Source organism: Zalophus californianus, chromosome 8 (assembly GCF_009762305.2).
Source record: "Zalophus californianus isolate mZalCal1 chromosome 8, mZalCal1.pri.v2, whole genome shotgun sequence".
NCBI classification, from domain to species: Eukaryota; Metazoa; Chordata; class Mammalia; order Carnivora; family Otariidae; genus Zalophus; species Zalophus californianus.
The window spans coordinates 82,107,576-82,129,345 of record NC_045602.1 but is presented as its reverse complement, the minus strand read 5'-3'; the positions used below and the strand labels follow the sequence as shown (position 1 = coordinate 82,129,345).

The 21,770-nt window shown below is 38.1% G+C and overlaps 1 protein-coding gene and 1 pseudogene across 4 annotated transcripts in view; one reads left to right on the top strand and one right to left on the bottom strand.

Annotated features, from left to right (window-relative positions):
• The window catches only part of TMEM182 (transmembrane protein 182), a 102,073-nt gene that overhangs the window by 70,905 nt on the left and 9,398 nt on the right, over positions 1-21,770 (bottom strand). For 3 of the 4 annotated variants that reach the window (XM_027620519.2, XM_027620522.2, XM_027620520.2), the window contains exons 1-3: positions 6,290-6,609; positions 5,952-6,051; positions 4,393-4,491 (exon numbers count right to left, since the gene is read on the bottom strand). In XM_027620519.2, the coding sequence (XP_027476320.1) occupies positions 4,393-4,491; positions 5,952-6,051; positions 6,290-6,421 (331 nt within the window). In that variant the 5' untranslated portion in view covers positions 6,422-6,609. Of the gene's footprint in view, positions 1-4,392; positions 4,492-5,951; positions 6,052-6,289; positions 6,610-21,770 lie in introns of those variants that run through there. The other variant, XM_027620521.2, reaches the window with a different exon arrangement.
• Positions 11,518-12,183, top strand: LOC113936947 (annotated as a pseudogene).

Sequence of the window (21,770 nt, the reverse complement as noted above, 5' to 3'; positions counted from 1 at the left end):
GTCCTTATTTTTTAGCTCATTAGTTTTCTGTCACTTACAACCTAACACATGGCTGACTAGTGTGCCTACCTGCCTCCTTCCTGTTCTAGTCTTCCATAGTCTGCTTTACCCTACAATTTTGCATTAAGGGTGAAAAAAAAGAAGACCAGAAAATAATACGAAATAAATAAACATTGACAATAAAAGCAAAGAACAGCTGACATGTGACAGCAGTGTTGAAGACCTAAAAATTATTTTTAAAAGTATGAAAAACAATTTAAGAGTAATCTAAGTCCATTTTGTAAAGGTTTGAAAAATTCCTACATGTACCAACAGTTCCTTAGGGCATCAGTATTAGTACCACAGCATAGGGTAGCAAGGAGACTCTCCCAAAGTATTCATTTAGCATTCAGTCTATAGTGGGTACACCAGTGAGCCAAACACACAAGATATCACTGCCATGGAGTTTAGAGTTGAACTGGGAAGGAAATTCAAAATTACACAAGTAAACAAAATCTGTGCTATGGATAGTCAAATTAAAGAATGGCTCAGTCAGTAAAGCATGCAACTCTTGATCTCAGGGTTGTGAGTTCTAGCTCCAGGTTGGACATGGAGAGTACTCAAAAAAAAAAAAAAAAAAAAAAAATGGTCTTGATAAAGGAGAACCTGGTCCAGCCCCGTGTACTAGTGGAGCAGAGGGCTGGAAAGGAAGTCTTCCTTAGAAAACTGAAGTATGTACTAGCTTGGAGGATGAGCCTGCTTGTTAGAGAAATGAAGGGGGGAGTGGTGGGGAAGAAGGAAAAGCATTTGGAGAGGAGCGACGCCATGTACAAAGGCCCTAAAGCATGAGGGCAAACACTGATTCTGAGAAACTCAAGGAAGGTCATGGTGTGTGTGTTTGCTCCAACTCACCAAGAAAAGGAGAAATTATGTTCAATATATTCTGCTTAAGAGGAAAGCCAAAGAGTTTTTGCACTAAGTCATTCCATAGAGATATGTAAGCGTTTACTCAGTACCATGCACTATACTAGGTTCTGGTTCTGGGATATAAATATGAGTAAGATACATTCTGTGCCTTTAGGGAGTTCCAACAAATAAAGAAACTAAGGTAAACAATTACAGTTACTTATAATGAGTACTTTGATATAGATGTGGCCAAAGCCTGTGGGGCACCAACAAAATGACTAATTCACTCAGGGGCTCAATTATCTAGAAAATCAATCTATGTTCTGTACATCATTCCAAATGATACGGAATACACGAACTGTGATTGAGTTTAATCATGAAACAAACCAGAAAATCTAAATTCTGACAGATATCAAAAGGTAATGGAATTGTTTAAAGGACTTCGATATACACAATCCTACTTTAACAACCTCTCTAGGCTTGGGCAACCATTCAAATAACTAGATTTGAGCATAACCAAATTTTAGAATATGTATTTGAGGCAAAAATAAATAAAGGAAACACTAAATTAGACCTTATCAGGATCAGATAGAAAAGTAGAAAAAGCCAACATAACGTTAGAATTGTTCTTTTGCTGAGATCCAATGAAAAGACTTATACTTAAAAAGATTTAACGGCAAACACTAAAATTTGCCTTTTCATTCACTGTAGTTTATAAGATTATCAATAAACAAAATCCAGAGACTTGGGCCTTTGCATTAGTTCTGCCAATGATCAGCTGTGTGAAAACAGTGCCACGTGGTTTATCTGAGTCTCAGTCTCCATGTTATGAAATAGAATAATTTCATCAGTAGCACCCAATGATTGCAAAATAGTCTTTCCAGAAAAATTATATACCACTGTATTATTTTCACTGATTTCAATACTGGCTCACTGCCCCTGCAAAAACTCAGGAGAATACAAAGCCATTTTACCAATTATTTGCCAGGCTGGAATGCACCAGATTTTACAAACAATACTTTGAATTTAGCCAAGATAAATTAGCAAATGTATAATGCCTGATCATTATAAGGCTACATGAAGCCAAAGAGTGGCGATGGAGTCTATTAAAGACTAGATGGCCTCACTAACTAGGAAATACTCACTTTCAATCAGGTAAGACTCTTCTAACGATATCTATGTCCCTTGTCTTGGATAAAGGAAACCATAAGAAAAAATCACCCAAATATAATGTTAGATATCGCTGTACATTAGTATGAAGGTAAATGAAATATAGTATATGATATTTCTGTTGTAGGACATACTTCTTCCCATCTCAGTTATTTTTGCTAAAGTGTTTGATAAAGTTGCTTAAAGTGAATAGGGAGTTACAATATGTGAGCCAAAGAGGAGTCTGATAATTTAAAACAAAAAAAAATTGGAATATGTTTTTGTCATCAGATCCAAAAAATGACACAGTAATTATATGCAGTGCTACATAATAATTCTAAGCGTAATTGCAGTATAATTTTTGTGACACGCACTTACTATCCATCTCCATCATAATTATTATGCTTAGATCATGTCACCTTGTTTTTCAAGTTCTCTTCTATTTCCTTGAGGTGCAGACTTTTCAAATATGTAGATTCATTTTAAAATATATATTGTCCATGATACCTATCTCATCATAGGACCTGAACATATGAGTATCAACAACAATCCTAATTATGCAAATGCCTAATGCTGTGGAAAGTCAACCCTGTACCATTTTAGTCCATTTTACAAAAATAAGAATGTCAGGGGAATACTTTTTTTGCAACTTTTTGTAATACAAAATGGTTTCTCCTACTCTTTGCTATGCCATCTCTTCTCTTATCAGTGACAAGGTCCATGTCACACAGGATGCAAAGGGCTTTGACAAATGGGAACTGCCTTGTGCAGTTTTCAATGGGAAAGAGCATCCACACTGCACATTCTCAAGGCCAAAAGCCATAGCCATTTGAAGCACAAGCAATTTTGATGGACAGGCATGGCTGTGTGTCAGCTCACCTATTTTCCTATCCAGACCCCATATCCACTCCATAATATGTTGTGTTAATCATGTGATATAAGCAGATGTTATTGCCTTCAGCGAACTTAGAATTATAAGGTATAGAAATACAGATTTTTATAAAAAGATGAAAAAAATTATGCATGCTGTAAAGATTTATTAAGTTTTGTGATGGTTAATCTTATGCATTAATTTGGTTAGACTTCCCATAATGGGGGTGAGCCTCGTCCAATCAGTTGAAGCCTTAGAACAAAGACTGAGATTTCCTAAAGAAGACATTCTACCAGAGTTTCCAGCCTTCAGAGTCAAGACCGCAGTAGCAACTCTTATCCAGTCTGCAGCCTTGTCCTACAGATTGTAGACTTGCCAGCCTCCACAATGGCATAAGCTGATTCCTTAAAATCTCTCCATCAATCCAATAAATCAATCATTTTCGCTCCCCAACCCCCACCCCCACCTGTATACCTTTTACTGGTTCTCTGGAGAATACTGACTAATACAACTTTATTCAGAACATTAAATACATTACTTATTATCTTTGAAAAAAAAAGTATTTTTGTCCCTGTTTATGACGTTGGTAAATTCTGAACCAACTCTTAATGTTAAGATTATGTTAAACACCCTTTATTAAGAACTTCATGAAACCAGCTGAGAATAAAGCTGACACACTGAGCTCAAATACTTTCTATAAAACTAGATTTAAGCATATATTATGTATTTTCTGTACAAACTAAGTTTGTGTACTTTCCCTAGAACAAACAGTATGAAAATATAAAAGAAACTAGGTAATCATGACTCTCAGTTAATGATATTTGACTATTCTTCTTCTATGAGTTATCACATATAACAAAGTTCAGTCATTTTGTAGAAAAACGGTAGTATAATCATATTTGTATGTGCAATAGCTGCAAAAACAATGTTGTAAAGGTAGGGTGTATATTACAATTATTTTTCATTGTAAGACTAGTTTCAGGTCAGTTAAACCCATAAGAAGAAGTTGTTCCTAATAAACATCATTATTTCCACATCAGAAAACACATGTAAAAAATTATCTTTATAAGTAGCAAGTAAATTAAAATGGCTTTCCTCTTTTTTTTTAAAGATTTTATTTATTTATTTGATACAGAGAGAGAGAGAGCGAGAGCAGGAACACAAGCAGGGGGAGTGGGAGAGGGAAAAGCAGGCTTCCCACCGAGCAGGGAGCCCGATGCGGGGCTTGATCCCAGGACCCTGGGATCATGACCTGAGCCAAAGGCAGACGCTTAATGACTGAGCCACCCAGGCACCCCTCAATGGCTTTACTTTTAAACCTAAATTATATTCAATAAGAATTATAAATGGTGTATTAAAAATGGCATCCTATTATTTTATATACAACAGATTGATACAAGAGAAAATGTTGAAATGATACATGTTAAATTATTTTTTTCAGAAAAACAAGTCCCTCTCAGAGGCATTCTATGGACAGAGGTACTTACTAATAGCAGAATCATAGGAAGTTGAGTTGTGCTCGCCCCTCATGAAGGGATATGGTGACAGGTAAGCATGTGCGCAGTTCTTGGATGGTGGCTGATTGGCTAGAAAGGCGACCAAACAAAGGTAGTTATTATTGAGAGAATGAGTGAAGACTCATTCCTAACAGAAGAGAAATGTGGAATCTGTATCACACAAGCTAAACAAACTGCAGGTTAGATCAATAGGTTCAAAGAACTGTTAAATGAAGGGGAAAAACATCAAGCAGCTCAGGGGACCTGGAAAGTGGATTCATCCAAAACATCTAGCTCATTACATAGTTCAGTGCAGAGAATGCCCCTAATATCACCTTAAAATTAAAGGCACTACACTTCATTTATTTTCACAACCATATCCTCCAGTTCCTAACATGATGCCTAGTGCATAGTAAGTATTCAAAAACTAATTGTTTTAAAAATCTAATAAACTTAGATTTAACCTTGATCAGTTCTGATTAACATAAAAAGTATTCTATATTCTATTTTTAGGGAACAAATGGAAATGATAGGTCATACAAGTTAATAATTCAAATGCATTTTTAGTATTTGGAGAAAATACAAGAAAAAACTTTTATGTTGTGAAAACTTGAAGATTCACTGCGTACCCTTTAAGGAGGAGTGAAATTCTTCCTTTCTCTAAGTCCTTGGCAAAGTCTTCGTCTTGCACAGTCTGACTCACTCTATCAAAGTCTAAATACTTTTTATTGGCAGATTGCATGCTTTTTCTCTTCCCCAAAATGACTATAAGAAACCTGTCAACTATTTCTTGCAAAATTCCATTTCATCATTACTTGGTTACTTTTACACATGCCAACTTGCTGTCAGCTTGCTTGTCTTCTAAGATCTCATATTTTTATTATATATTATTATATGAGTAAATGCCATATTTTGATATATCACAGGAGTATTTGATAAGGAGACTAATAATTTCAACCTACAATAACCTTCAGGGTAATAAGCAGTTCTTTTATTGTTGAATGCAATAAGATAAAAGCTAGTGATTTTCAGTGAATTGATTTTCAAAGATTAATATAATATAGGAAATACAGTGAAAAGAATGAATCATATTTTTAAGAGGTTATTCTACTTCAAAAGAGAACTTTCAAGTTTCTATAAGAGAATGCAAACATCAAAAGCCAGGCATTTCTTGATATTGCCTACAAATTTGGTTAAAGCCCAAAGAGAGTGAGCTTTCATCCACTGTTGCTGGTAATTAAGTTTCATTATACAAGGATTTTTGTTGTTGTTGTTGTTAGTGTATTTTAAATAAGAGCAAGGAAACAGCATATAATTTGGTTTTGCCATAAATATTCAGACTCCTACTTTAAGTTAGAAAATAAAATAATTATTCATATAGCCATTTCTACTTACTGAAAAAGAATCACTTCATGAGTCTTTTGAAGATGTCCTATCAAGATTCTACAGTTAAGAATCCAATCCTATCTTGTAAGTGATCTGTACTAAATAAGAAGCTGTTCATTCTTATTTTAATGACAAGGGGGAAAATAAAGCTAAATTGCACTTACTGTACCAGAACTTCCAGATACTGGAATCATTCTCTTCAGCAATCCCATTAAACCAACATCTCCAGAAGAATCCTTCGTGGTGGAAAGTGACGTTCTCTATCTACACAGAACACAAATGAATTAACTTGCTGTCAACACAAAGTACATAACCTAAATTATCACATCCAGGAAAATGTTAAAGCAATGTATTTCATCCCAAACAATAATGGTCAGTAGCTTTCTACCTATTTCTTCTGTGAAGAAATAGGCACTCCACTACTATTCTCTGATTTCAAGAGGATACATAAGGCTATCTTCATCCCTACCAAGTATATCAGTATTTGGAAGAAGAAACGCACATTCTGTTCACCTGAACACTTCCCCACTTCAGTTGCAAGAAGCCAATAATCCGATCCAAAAGCCACCAAAAAGAGTAAAACCCCCAAAGCACCGAAGAGAGCCCCAAAGAAGATGGCAATATTTAGTCTCATTTTCAAGTCACTAGTTTCTCTTTAAATAAAATAAGAAATTAAAAAATGGCAGACACCTAGCTTCTCAATTAAAAAAAGAAGAAGAAGAAGAAGAAGAAGAAGAAGAAGAAGAAGAAGAAGAAGAAGAAAGATTTTTTGAGTAAGCAATATCTTCTTGAGAAGCCTCTCCTAGCTCATGTTGTGGTGGCTTCTCATGTAAGTGGGTGGATTTGTGTTCCCTTTGCTCTCCCCTGGAGGGACTCCAGCCCAGCAGCTGAGAATGGCCAGCTATTTTAGGATACTGATTGAGAAGCTGTCTCTCTCCCATGGGAATCAAAAAATAGCTGACCTTCCCTTGACTGTAGAGAGGAGTATCAGGAGCTGGCTAGAATGACCATTATTGCTGTTGGGTAATCCATAGAAGTGGAAAGAAGATGGGAGTGGTGTGAAGTCATTGGCAGTACTGGCCCAAAGTCTTAAGTGTCTGAACAAGCTCCTCTTAGTCTAGAATGACCATTACAACCCCAAAGCCAGACACTTAAGACTCTCTTTGAAGACAGATAAATAACAGCTATAAGAAACCACAAAGAGTTCTCTTGAATACAACTGAAGTTATAATTAATTTCTTAATTCCTTTTGGATATTTTTGAGATACAAAATAATCTATGGGTCAAGTGGTCTAATGTAACACATAACACAAAGTAGAGTCCAGGTTTATAAACTAGACGTTCAGATGTATACTTAAAAGATCAAGAATAAAGTAACAAACTATTTAAAGTACAAAAAAATACTTTCATGCTACATATGCCATTTACATAAAAACAGCACTTTCTATAGCAGCTCCCAGATCTTGTACAAGTTACTTCAAATAACCATCCCCAAAGTGGATGGGTTAAAAAAGTCTCAAAATATGTCACTTTATGGATTAAGATGAAAGAATCTAGTCTACTCTTTCTTTTATTCCCTTCATTTTAAATAGCCAACTTCCTCATGAGTCGTACTTAATTCTTACACAAACCACCTAATGAATCAACACTTTCTTCATGCCTTGTCTTCTACAGTTGTTCTCTTTTCATGTCTGAATATGCCAGAGAGTATTTTTAAGTATTTTTGTAGTATTTTAAAATTTGTACTATCTCTATGACTACTGTTTTCTTTTAAATATATATTTTCTTTTTTTTTTAAGATTTTATTTATTTATTTATTAGAGAGTGAGAGAGAGAGAAACAGCATGAGAGGGGAGAGGGTCAGAGGGAGAAGCAGGCCCCCCACCAAGCCGGGAGCCTGATGCGGGGCTCGATCCCAGGACTCCGGGATCATGACCTGAGCCGAAGGCAGTCGCCCAACCAACTGAGCCACCCAAGCGCCCCTAAATATATATTTTCAACAATAATATGAGTTACTGCATCTTCTGAAGAGGCATCAGCTCTACCAGCTTCCTTCACCACTTCTTCTGCTTGGTATGGGACACATCCTTAAATACAGATTCGGTGAGGGCAAGAAATGACTCTTCAGTAAGGATGTAAGGCCTTGGCCAGTTCTAGCTACACACAGTTGGAGGTGTCTGAAGGTCATGAATGGTATTCTACGTCACAGAATTGGTGTCTGTAAGGCTTAAAAGGAATTTGACAGTCCACCTGAGCTGTACTAATGCTCAAATCTCTTTTGTAAGACCCCCACGTCATTGAGCCATGCCATTTATAGCCTGCTATATTGAAGGACATCATTAATGTCCATACAACCCTGCCTTAATTTCTTCCAAGAGTTGCTTCCCTGAAGTTTCCGAGATTAATCCTATTCAGTCCTCTGAGATTGCACAGCACAAGTGTGCAATCCTGTTAGGCGGCAGAATTTTCTGATATTTTGAAGAAGCGGTCATTTCGTGCCTCCTCAAACCACAACTGCCACAGGACCCCGAAATGTAGGTCTTCTCTTTGCTAAGCTAATTTTCCTATTCCTTTAAACATCCCTTAGATTGACACAATTCCAAATCTCCCTGCTGTTCTGGTTCTTTGCTATAATTTTCAAGTATTTGATTGAAGTGAGACATAGTAAAATATTCGGGGTAGAGTCTAATATCGTATTACTACCACCTTTCTGATTTGGAGGCTGTGATAAGCAGAGTAATGGTCCCCCAAAGATGTCCACACCCTAGTCCTAACTGCAATCACATAATCTGTGAATAGGTTACTCTTTATGGCAATATCTTGGATGATACAGGTAGGTCCAATCTAACCACATGAATCTTTAAAAGAAGAGAATCTTTTCTAACAGAGTGGTCAGAGAAAGAAATGTGACAAGAAAAAGGGTCAGAGAGTTGCTGGTTTGAAGGGGCCACAAGCCAAGTAATGTGGGTGGTTTCTAGTTCCTGGAAGAGGAAAGAACACAGATTCTCCAGAAAGCCTCCCTGAGGAAGAAATATAGCTTTACCAACACTGATTTTGGGGATTGCTGACTTCTGGAACTGTAATGACAGTAAATTAGTATTGTGTTAAGCCACTAACTTTTTATCATTTGTTACAGCAACAATGAGAAACTAATACAGATGCTCTTCCATAATTAATGCAATATCAGATCAAAGGAAGGGTTTTTTTTGGGGGGGGTGTTGAGGAAGGAAATACATCTTGAAGAAGTACTTATTGAGAACTTGTGAGGGTCCAGGCATTTTGCCAGATATTAAGGTTACAGTACACAGGCCCTCACCTAGAGGAGTTCATGCCCTAGTGGGAAAAAATGATTCATTAGAATGAAGCACATAGAGGGGCACCTGGGTGGCTCAGTCGTTAAGCGGCTGCCTTCGGCTCAGGTCATGATCCCAGGATCCTGGGATTGAGCCCTGCATCAGGCTCCCTGCTCTGTGGGAAGCCTGCTTCTCCCTCTCCCACTCCCCCTGCTTGTGTTCCCTCTCTTGCTGTGTCTCTCTCTGTCGAATAAATAAATAAAATCTTTAAAAAAAAAAAAGAATGAAGCACACAGAGGTTGTAATAATGAGCTTCTGGACAACCTAGACATATTCTACTGCTCCCCACCCACCCCTCTCCCAGCATTGGTGTGGTTGTGTAGTTGTAGGTACCAACACTGTTCTTTGGAGAGAAGGAGGAATTTTTTCAGGAAGGTTTTATTTTATTTATATCACAAAAGTTTATAGTAAAGATCCATGCATTAACACTAAATCTTTAACATACACATTCACAAACATACAGACATACAAGCAATTAAATTTTTAAAATAAGCAGAAAGGAGTGTAGGACTTTGTTATTGTTAAAATTTATCTCAATTTTGGTCTTTGTCACACACAAAAAAATCACCTTTCTGGATTAGGTCCATCAATAAATAACATTTTCTCAGCATTCGTGGTTTATCCAAAAATGTATAAGCATCATTATAAAATGTGTCTTTGTTAAATCAATTATTAGTAACCAAACTAATTATTTCCACCATTCACTTATACACATCTATTTGATATCACAGAGTACTTCTGACATCATGAAACTGAACTACTTTAGCTCCATTATCCCCAGTGCTTGTCACAGTGCTTGACACACAACAAGCACTAAAATAAAATAAAAATCAATTTGTATTAGGACTCTTGGCTGAGATGCAAATACATGACCTTCTGAGCTATCCAACTGGCAATCCATCTCAGAAGAAATGGCCCTTATCTGGCATGGCCTGTTCTTTGTGAAACTTGGAAGAATGGATTTTTGCGGGGAGTGTGCTTCCTCTGCAGATGCTCACAAACCACCTTTTTGAGAATTTCCATCAGACTCTTACTGAGAAATGAAATGGAACTTACCATCCAGGGGTCAAAATGTGTCTCTCTTCTTTAGAAAATCAGACCATTTGCCTGTCATTTGCAACTCCTCTAATTTTGCATGATTCCTAAAATATTTCTAACAGCTATTCAGCATCTCTTCCTCGGGTTCTCTTGGCAGCCTGAAAAATTACCCACGCACCAGGGAGATGGCTAAAAAGCTGCTGGGTTCTCATCATCTCTACGGATTTGGGCAGAAGGTCTTTTTTCCCTTCACACTCCTTTCTACTGAAAGGCCAGGAGATGAAGAGAGACACACTCACGCACCAACTCTAACTCATAATAATCCTATAATAAAACAACTTCATTGCCTATACTTTATGTGAATATCGAATCTATTTTTATGTTGCTATGATTGTCACACTGAATCTGCAAGGCCACAAGCATAAGTATGGTGTTTCAGGTTTGATCCCCTGAGAGAGCTTAATTGTCAAAAATATGAACTGAGGTGAATAATAAAGCTGATATTCATGAGCATCTACCATGTGGCAGACACAAACTTAAGCATATTAAATACCTTGAATACAAGTCAGTCTTCAGTAGACAAAATATGAAACAACCCCTTTCTCTGTGGGCATTCACTCTCTTGGGCAGGGATCTTAGCCTCTAAAAGTCTTCTTGATGGTAGGAACTAAAGATGTTATTGCTCACATGAAGATGGCCAGAGGTAAGCCAAAAAAATCTGCATGGGGTCTCACCGCCAAAGGCAATTCACAATAAACAATGGGTTTTATGTTTATACCCTACACATTACCCCATAGCTTTGTTACAGCTTTCAATTGTTCTCTGTGTCCCCAAGACTAAATGAGGAGGCAAGGTGGCTGAGTGCAGACTTGGGACTGGTCCTCCAGAATACAATGAACCTGGGCACAAGGACAAGATCTGCTGGTACCAGCTCCCTTCCCCAAGTTCTCCCCCATTTTTAGAATGAAGAGTTCACTGAATTAAGAAGAGTAAGAATTTTCTTTCATAGACAGTGATCTTGGGCGAATCATTCAAATCTCTGAACTTCAGTTTCTTATATGGAAAATAAGAAAAATACTTGAGAGGATAATGGGGGTGTTAGGTAAGAGGATGTGTGTCAGGGCGCCTGGGCGGCTCAGGTCATGATCCTGGGGTCCTGGGATTGAGCCCCACACTGGGCTCCCTGCCCAGCGGGGAGCCTGCTTCTCCCTCTCCCTCTGCCACTCCCCCTGCTTGTGCTCTCCTGCTTTCTCTAAAATAAATAAATAAAATCTTAAAAAAAAAAAAAAAAAAGGATGTGTGTCAAGAGTTCTTTCCTTTCGGTGCTGTGGCCCCAGCCATGAGTATGCTCAGGCTTCAGAAGAGGCTTGCCTCCAGTGTCCTCCACTGTGGCAAAAAGAAGGTCTGGTTGGACCCCAACGAGACAAGTGAAATCGCCAATGCCAACTCCCGTCAGCAGATCCGAAAACTGATCAAAGATGGGCTGATCATCCGGAAGCCTGTGACTGTCCATTCCCGGGCTTGGTGCCGTAAAAACACTTTGGCCCACCGGAAGGGCAGACATATGGGCATTGGTAAGAGAAAAGGTACTGCCAATGCTCGAATGCCTGAGAAGGTCACCTGGATGAGGAGGATGAGAATTCTGCACCGACTCCTCAGAAGGTACCGTGAATCTAAGAAGATCGACTGCCACATGTATCACAGCCTCTACCTGAAAGTGAAGGGGAACGTGTTGAAGAACAAGCAGATTCTCATGGAACACATCCACAAGCTGAAGGCCGACAAGGCTCGCAAGAAGCTTCTGGCTGACCAGGCTGAGGCCCGCAGATCTAAGACCGGGGGGCTCGCAAGCACCGTGAAGAGTGGCTCCAGCCCAAGAAGGAGGAAATCATCAAGACTCTGTCCAAGGAGGAAGAGACAAAGAAATAAAACTCCCTCTCTTTTGTCTGTACATAGTGGCCTCGGCAGTAACACAGATCAGTTACTCAATAAAACCAACCTTTATCTGCTAAGAAAAAAAAAAAAAAGATGTGTGTCAAATGAGTTGGTGCATCACACATATTCGGTTTCTCTTCTATCTTGCCTTTAGCTGAAGATCAGTTTTTGATGAAAAAATTAACAAACGATCATAATACTAAATAAAATTCCCTGTGCTAGCATTCCAGATAGGACTCAGGTTTATTTTAACAGACTAACGTCTCACCAAGTGCCCCCAGTGCTCGCCACATCCACACATATCATCCTCCTTCCTGGGCCCCCAGCAGCATTTCCCCCAGTCCTTTCCTATTTTGCCCCCTTCTGATTAGAAGGCTCTTCTTTTCCATCTGTCTGATGAACTTTTCCTAAATCCACTCAGCAAATAGGTACCAAGTCACTACTATGTGCTACATGTTCTTCTAAGGGTTGAGTACCAGCAGCACTCCACAAGGAGACTATATTATACAACCTATAACACTTTCCCGTATTTGTTTAATTACACTCTTGCTCTTCTGTAGACACTTTTTGAATCCCTGTGTCTTGGGAAAACTTGGATCAAGAAATGTATGCTCGATGAACAAATTAATAAAATATAAACAAATAAATGAAAGCTCCACATAAAATTTGCCCCATTATTCTTCAAAATGTTACCAAGAATGTTGGTCCCTGCATCTACAATGTCTTCTCATGAAGACCAGGAGGAAATTTCTGAATGCTAAAAGAAGTTGTGTTTCCACAGACCAATATTATTTTTAATCTTACAGACACTATAAATCTTTATTCATTTAATACATATTTATCACATGCCTGTTCTAATACATATTGCTGTGTCGCAGAATGGTGACAGTGAGTCAACTGTGCTCTCCAACTTCGATGAGCTTATATTCTCATGGCACTAAAACTGCTTCTCTTCTAACCTGGGTACCTGGAAGGCTCAGAGGCAAAATGTACAAAGGTGATGTCCCAGCTTCCCACCCCTTTCCCTCCCTTCCTTCCTTAGTTTTCTTCCTGTGTGACCCTGATTTTCTCTTCAACACATACTTGTTTAACCTGTTATTTTATATATGTTTATGTAAGCTGCCTCAAGTACTTTTGAGAATAACATAAAGACTTAACAATGAAGCAAACAAACATGGACACGTTCTGAAATCAGATATTAGAAGGCACAATGCACCCAGCTAAGAAAGCTGGTCTGGTTTTGTTGTTCCATTCTGAAAGCTCTATGAACTCTTTGGTCATCCCTGCCATTTTCCTCTCATCCTGATCATTTCTACTATCATAATTTCATTTGGAGATCCGCCTTACTTCCCGGAAATAACTTCCCTTTTAGAGTCTTTTGTCACTTAGAGAAATTGTGACAAAAATATTTTTTTAATTAAAAAAAAGCTTAAAAATCAATCTTCTAAAACCTAGAGTATATGAAGAGCATTAGCACTACATTACCACCAAGATACTGTGGTAAATTTCCTTCATGTTTTCTACAAGTTAAATAAAACTTGACAACCAAAGGCTTGATGACCATAAACAATGGAAGGCTTTGATTATTTTGATCCAGTGTCTTTTTTTTTTAGTTAACTGTGTTTTTTAATTGGTAAGTATACTGAAACTTAGCAGAAATCCCAAGTCATGTTTAATTTATGAGTGATAATGAGCAAAACATTCATTTTTCCAAGGTCATAATTTCCAATCCTGATATTATAATAGTCTTAATTATCTCAAAATATCTAATTAAATTAAACATTCTCAAAATGAAATTAATTCTGATTCACTTAAGTTTAAAAAAATTCAAGGACAATACCCAGGACCTAACAATACTGAACAAATTTGTAAACAAACACAGGCATATGTCAGAGATACTGTAAGTTTAGTTCCAGAGCACAGCAATGAAGCAAACAAATATCACAATAAAGCAAGTCAAATGAACTTTTTGGTTTCCCAATGCATACAAAAGTTATGAGCTTATATTCACACAGCACTGAGAGTGCTTCTCTTTTACACCATACTGTATGTAGTCTTGTAAGTGTGCAAGAGCACCATGTCTAAAAATGCAATGCATATGCCTTAATTAAAAAATGTGAATCATTATCTGAGCTTTCAGTGAGTGGTTATCTTTTTAGTAGTTGGAGGGTCTTGCCTCCATGTTGATGGCTACAGACTGATCAGGGTGGTGGTTGCTAAAGGCAATTTCTTAAAATAAGATAACAGTGAAGTTTGCAACATGGATTGATTCTTCCTCTCACAAATGATTTCTCTGTAGCAAATGATGCCCTTTAATACTATTTTACCCACTGTAGAACCTCTTTCAAAATTGGAGTCCATCTTCTCCAACTGAGGCTGTTGCTTTATTAGCTAAGTTTATGTCATATTCTAAATCCTTTGCTGTCATTTCAACAATCTTCACAGCATCTTCACCAGGAGTAGATTCCATCTCAAAAAACCACTTTCTTTGCTCATTCATAGGAAGCAACTCCTCATCCATCAAAGTTTTTCATGAGATTACAGCAATTCAAGTATAATAATAATGAAAAACTTCAAAATATTGTGAGAATTACCAAAATCTGACACAGAGACAAGAGTAAACAAATACTCTTGGAAAAATGGCACTAACAAATTTGCCCGATGTAGGGCTGCCACAAAGCGCCAATTTGTAAAAAAAAAAAAAAAAAAAAAAAAAAAAAAAAAAAAAACACAGTATCTCTGAAACACTATAAAGTGTCCTGCAATAAAACAAGGTATGTATAGAAATTAAACTCTCACAAGCTTCTAGAGACTGAGAATCCATTTTCCAGAAAACTGGAATGGTTTCTTGGAGATTTTTGGGTTGGATTCATTTTTGTCATAGAATAATTATTATAGATCCGCAATAGTTACCTGCCATCCCAAAATCTCTGAAAATAAAAACCTATTGGCAAAACAGACCTAATTGGCATAGGGATGTATATAAATTATAGTATGAACTTTCATGTATTTTATTGACTAAGTATGAGTGTATTTGATTACCGGGTTTCCCCAGGTTACATTGGGGGTGTTAGGTAATATATAATATATTGCTTTTCCAAAATCTCCCAAATTCTGACTTCTAAACACATCTGGGGTTACAGGTGAGGGACTCTGATCCCACAGTCCTAAACATAAGACAATAGACTGCGTGATGACCCTAAATATCAGTTGCTTACCTATGATTATTATTGAAGCAGATTTTTACTGCCAGTGAAACACTGTCATCTATCTCTGTGACTCTACTGACTTTTTGTGGGGGGTAGAAAGAGATAGAGAGAGCACAGCGGGTGAAGGATAGAGGAAGAGAGAGAATCTTAAGCAGCGTGGAGCCTGACATGGGGCTCAATCTCAGGATGCTGAGATCATGACCTGAGCAGAAAGTAAGAGTTGGACGCTTAATGGACTAAGCCAGCTAGGCACCCCTCTACTAACCTTTTCAAATTTTGTTTTTTATGCTGGTTCTTGGTTCTTGTGTGTGTTCCTCCCCACTACCTCCCCCATCCACCAGTATGACAACAGGACCACATCCTGAAGTTTTAAGAGATTATTTAAAGGCCTTCTCATCTTACAAGTAGTATGGAACAACAAATAAACTCTATAGGGGTGATTAGTGGTTCTGTTTTTGTTTACTGCCACATCCCTAACACCAACCAGCTCTTGAGGTAGGTGCGCAGAAAAAATTTAGCTGACCAAATAAGCAGTCTTAGGGAGTTGAACTGAATTGGGTTGAACACTGCCATCTGCTGGCCACAAGTAAAATTTGCATAATATGGTACACTATGGTCAGTTGTCTGGATTTTTATATAACACAAATACTGTAGTGCAAAGATTTGCTATTTTCACAGGATTTGATGCCGAGCAGCAACTAAGACGACACCACCAAAGTATCAAGGCCCTTATGAATAGCTCACACTGCAGTAAGATCCACTGGCTCATTCACCTCATTAATTTAGCAGTTTATACTCCATTAAATTGAGAGCTATTTACACAAGTAACTCACACAAAGGGAGTTTTATTACATTAATATCCTTTACTTTGAAAAAGAGTTCACTATCTAGCTCCAGATTAAATTCCATAAAGAACTCAATTAGTGAACTTAAGTGCATCAACTCCTGAGAGAGGTAAAAAACTTAGAATTTGTTTTAAAAAATCTGCCCTCAATTACAATCAAAACACGACAAAACATTTCAGTAACAAAAACTGGGGACCAAAGGGGACATTTTTTGATACATAAAACTAGAACTCAAACTGATGTAACTTAGCAGAAGGTATCTATTATACAAATACACATCTTAAAGGTTTGCTATTTTGATTTAATTCACTCACCCCTTTGCTCAGTAGTAATTCTCTCTTGAAGGTACATGCTACCCTCCCTCCATGTGCCAGAAACCTATGAATGAAAATGTTCCCCTCTCCTGTCCCTTGGTTGTGAAAGTGTTTTCCATGAATCGTGTGTTCCATGACCTGAATTTTAATATAAAGAAAGACATTTTTACTCTTGGCTCTGGGGTGTGTTGCCTTTTCCTTACATACCTTTGCCACTGGGTCTTTTTTATCACTAAAGATGAAGATGGACTTTTAATTCCCACCTCAGATGACTTTTCCAAAGCAAGAGGCTCAAATGTGCTCGGTGTCTACAAGCCAGTTCTGGTTATGTACCCCAAAGGAGAGACAATCCAATCCATGGGTCAGAGTGCAAGGCAGGAGACACATCCATGTGACCTTCATGCTACCATGTCTCCAAGAGGAGAAAATAGTTGGTGTTGCACTGGTTTGAAAATCCAGTCAGAAGCTGTCCAGAAAGAGGCCATTGTCTGTAGGACTGTTGAATGTGCTGGTAGTTACTGCATAGAGAGCTCCACAGACTTCTCTTCATGCTTTCCTCAGCCAAGTCTATTAGGTTCTAAGTTCTGTTAATTTAATTACATATGCAGTATGGAGTAAGCACTTGAAAATCAGGACTTATCAGGATACTCAAATAACACAACAGCTAAATAACAAAAATGACAACAGTAACAAAATAATAACACCCAGCAGTACATAGCACTCACTTTGTTCTAAGCACTATTCTAAGTGCTTTGGGCTTATTCACCCTCCCTTCACAATAACGCACTACAATAAGGTGCTATGATTTTCCCTATTTTATCAGTAAGGAAACTGAGGCAACTCTGCATCTCTCTGTGGCATGGTTTCTTATTATGCTGATTTGTGTGCCCCCCGCCAAATTCATATGTTGAATACCTAACCCCCAGTGTGACTATATTTGGACACAGTGCCTATTAAGAGATAATTAAGATAAAATGAGGTCATAAGCTTAGGTGGGACCCTAATGTGTTACCCCAGAACACAGAACTAAAGCCAGGAGTTAGATGCTCTATGGAGATTTCAGTTCAACATCAATTGTTAAAGAATTATAGCAATATAAAATAACTTCCATTTTCATCTTAGAAGTGTAGAGCACTGGAAAGAACATTCTATCCACATTTCCTCAAACAAAAGGTTAGACAAACTTCACATGAATGACTTTTCTTGAACCCATGAGAGAACTGAGGTCTAAGGTAAATAACCCTACTTGTGCCTTCTCTATCTCTCTGTCAAATAAATAAGGTAAATAACCAACCAATTTGTATCTCTGGGGAAAAGCAAGTGCCCATAGGAAGAAAAAGGACCCAAGTATTTGCTAACCTACTGTGGATGAGGCTGAGTGGCATACAAGCTCCTAAGAATATTCAACTAAAAATTTGTGAATTGCTATAGGCCAAATGTGGCAGGCTACAAACCCTACAGGTCCCATACACAGAGGGATTTGCATCTACTTATTCACATCGACAAACCCTACCAGATATTTAAAAAGACTGGGGGGAATCTTGACCATCCTCTCAGTCTCAGTATTGCCTGAGTGCATAGAAAAGTAGCCACTGTGAAACTCAACTGACCTGCCTCCCCTCTGGAACAAAAGCCTTAATCTGCATGGAGAAGAGCAACAAAATTGTCACATTAGGGCACTGGTGAAAACTCTGTAGCTGACCAAGACAAAAGGTTTTTTTTTTTTTTTAAAAAAAAAAAAAAGCAAGAAAGAAAGGGAGGGGAAAAGAAAGGAAGAAAGGAAATTTTACCCAAGAGAGAAGCAGGAATAAGCACACAGTATGAGAATTGTTAGACTGGCAAGGCTATTCTGTATGAAACTATAATGGTGGACACATGCCATTATGTACTCGTCCAAACCCATCAACTGTACAACACAAAATGAAACCATGGACTTTGTGTGACAGTGATGGGTCAATTTAAGTTCGCTGATTATAACAAATATACCACTATGGCACAGAATATTGACAATCAGGGAAGCTGTGCATGTATGGAGGCAGGGGATATATAGGAGCTCTCTGCTTTCCACTTATTTTTTTCTGTGAACCTAAAACCAATCTGAAAAAATAAAATCTACTCATGAAAATCTCTCTTTTGGGGTATCTGGGTGGCTCAATAAGTTAAGTGCCCAACTCTTGATTTCAGCTCAGGTCATGATCTCAGGGTCATGAGATCAAGTCCCACATTGGGCTCTACACTAGACATGGAGCTTGCTTAAGATTCTCTCTCTCTTTCTCTCTGCCCCTCCCATTCCTGTTCATGTGCCTTCTCCCTCTCTCTCTCTCTCTCTCTCTCTCTCTCTCAAAAAAAAAAAAAAAAAAAAAAAATCTTTCTTCCTAAGTTGAGAAGTAGAACATGTGGTGCCAGGCCCAATACTACAACTGAATGAGAATATGAACACTTGTGAAGGCCATACCCCCAAGCCTCAGATTCATAGTACCTGGCTAAGACATACTCTGATCATTAGAGAATGCTCCCCTCCCCTGCCAACCACCAATATATTAACATGAGTCAAGTAGAAATAACAGTGAAATATACCTAGGAACTGCAAGAGAAAGACTATCTCTGAGGGACAGTGTGAAGTCAGCCAAGAGGGAAGCAGACAGAATGGAAAACACTCTAGCAAACTACCTGAAACATAAGGTAGCACTAGAGCAGTGTTTCCTAACTTTGGTACTATTGACATTACGTACTGGATAATTCTCTTGTGGATGCTATCCTGTGAGTTGTAGGGTGTTTAGCAGTATCTCTGTTCTCTACTCACCAGAGATGCTAGTAGCACACTCCCAACTGTGGCATTCAGAATTGTCCAAGGCAAAATCACCCTCAGCTGAGAACCCCTGCACTCTAGAAACATCAAGCCTATGGTGCACTGAGAATAACCATCAGGGCAAACACTGAGGGTAACAGGGCAACAACAAATTTCAAGCTCAGTCCAACTCTTTACTAGATTAACACACACACCCTCATGCTGAAGGATCAGCAGAAGGAAAGTTAGGCTCACCTCTAAGTATATAAGCAAAATGTACATATATATTTATATTTATCTCATTAACTAGTGTCCTATAGAATATGCCAAGTTTTCAAAAAATATTACAGAACATGTGAAAAGCAGGAAAAAAACAGAGCCCGAGTTCTACTTCAAGAATGGCAGCTTGCAGAACTTCATGGATACATTCCCTAATAACACAAGCATAACTAGTAAAAGCTATTTAAAACACCCAACGATTTAAAGTCTAAGGAAATTGTCCTAAAGGCATACACCAAATGTAGAAACATTTAGCCAAAAAGTCTACTAAAAATTTGATAAAAACAGCAGGAATCCTTGACATTTAAGCTATGGCCCACTCCCTCCCCCCTGCTTCTCAAAAAATATACAAAAATTTAATTTGATCAAAGACCAAAATTTAAGAGCTAAACTATAAAATTTTCAGAAAAAAATGGGCATAAATATTCATGACTATGGATTAGGTAATGTATTTTTAGATATCACAACAAAAGCACAAGCAACAAGAGAAAAAATAGACTGGACATCCTCAGAGTTAAAACTATTGTTCATCAAAGCACACCGTCAGAAAGTGAAAAGATAACCTGCAGAATGGGAGAGTTATTAGTAATCCACATACCTGATTAGAGATTTGCATCTAGAATATATAAAGAACTTTTATAATTCAATAACAAAAAGACAACTCAATTTAAAAATGGGCAAAGTATCTGAATAGACATTTCTCCGAAGAAGATATCCATTGCAAATGGCAAACAAGCACATAAAAAGATACTCAATAGTATTAGCCATCAGCAAATGTAAATCCACACAACTACCATTGGATAATAAGTGTTGATGAGGATGTGGAGAAACTAGAAGCATTTTCTTTTTTTAAGATTTTATTTATTTGACAGAGAGACAGAGAGAGCCAGAGGGCACAAGCGGGGGGAATGGCAGAGGGAGAAGAAGCAGGCTCCCTGCTCATGAGGGGCTCGATCCCAAGACCCCGGGACCATGACCTGAGCCGAAGGCAGATGCTTAACCAACTGAGCCACCCAGGCACCCCAGAAACCATCTGGTATTAATGGAACTTCTCTATGCTCTCCATGTGGATGGCTTTCTGACCTGCTGGCAAAAATCTTCATGTGCTTTCTGATGGTTTCTGTCCCCTAAGCCTTCTGAGTATGGCCCATCACTGTCTCTACTGTTTCCATTAACAACTATTCAGGGGCGCCTGGGTGGCTCAGTCGGTTAAGCATCTGCCTTCGGCTCAGGTCATGATCCTGGGGTCTTGGGATTAAGCCCTGCATTGGGCTCCCTGCTCAGCAGGGAGCCTGCTTCTCCCTCTCCCCCCAGCTCATGCTCTCTCTCTCTCGCTATCTCTCTCTCTCAAATAAATAAATTAAATCTTAAAAAAAAGAAGAATGGAAAAATATACCTACACAAAAATTTGTACACAAATGTTCATAGCAGTATTATATCCACAATATCCCCAAATTGGAAATAACCCAAATGTCTATTAACCAATGAATGAATGGATAAATAAAATGTGGTATATTCACACAATGAATGTTATTGGCATCCATGCTACAATAGGATGAACCTTGAAATTAATATGGCAATAGAAGCTGGTCACAAAGGAAAACATATTGTATAATTCCATTTACTATGAAATGTCCAGAATAGGCAATTATGTAGAGACAGAAAGGAAATTTCCCCTCCTAGGGTCTAGGAGGTTTGGGGGTTTGCCAGGTGATATCTAAGATGTATAGGTTATCTTTTTGGAGTGAATAAAATATTCTAAATTGATTGTGGTGATGAGTATTCTAAAAGCTCTTGAACTGTACATGTTAAATAAGTGAATGGTAAAATATGTAAATCACACCTCAATAATGTTGTTTTAAAAAGAGGGGTGCCTGGCTGGCTCAGTGGAAGAGCATGTGACTCTTGATCTTGGGATTATGAGTTTGAACCCCACATTAGGGGTAGAGATTACTTAATTAAATAAAACTTGAAAAAATAAAAGAGAAAAAAGCACAGTTTAAAGAGACAAAACAATCATCACAACCAAGCCCAGACATGACCCAAGTATTGAAACTATCATAATATGGAGTTAAAATAACTATGATGGGACACCCAGGTGGCTCAGTCGGTTAAGTGGCCACCTTTGGCTCAGATCATGATCCCTGGGTCCTGGGATCAAGCCTAGCATCGGGCTCCCGGCTCAGCAGAGAGCCTGCTTCTCCCTCCCCCTCTGCCTGCCG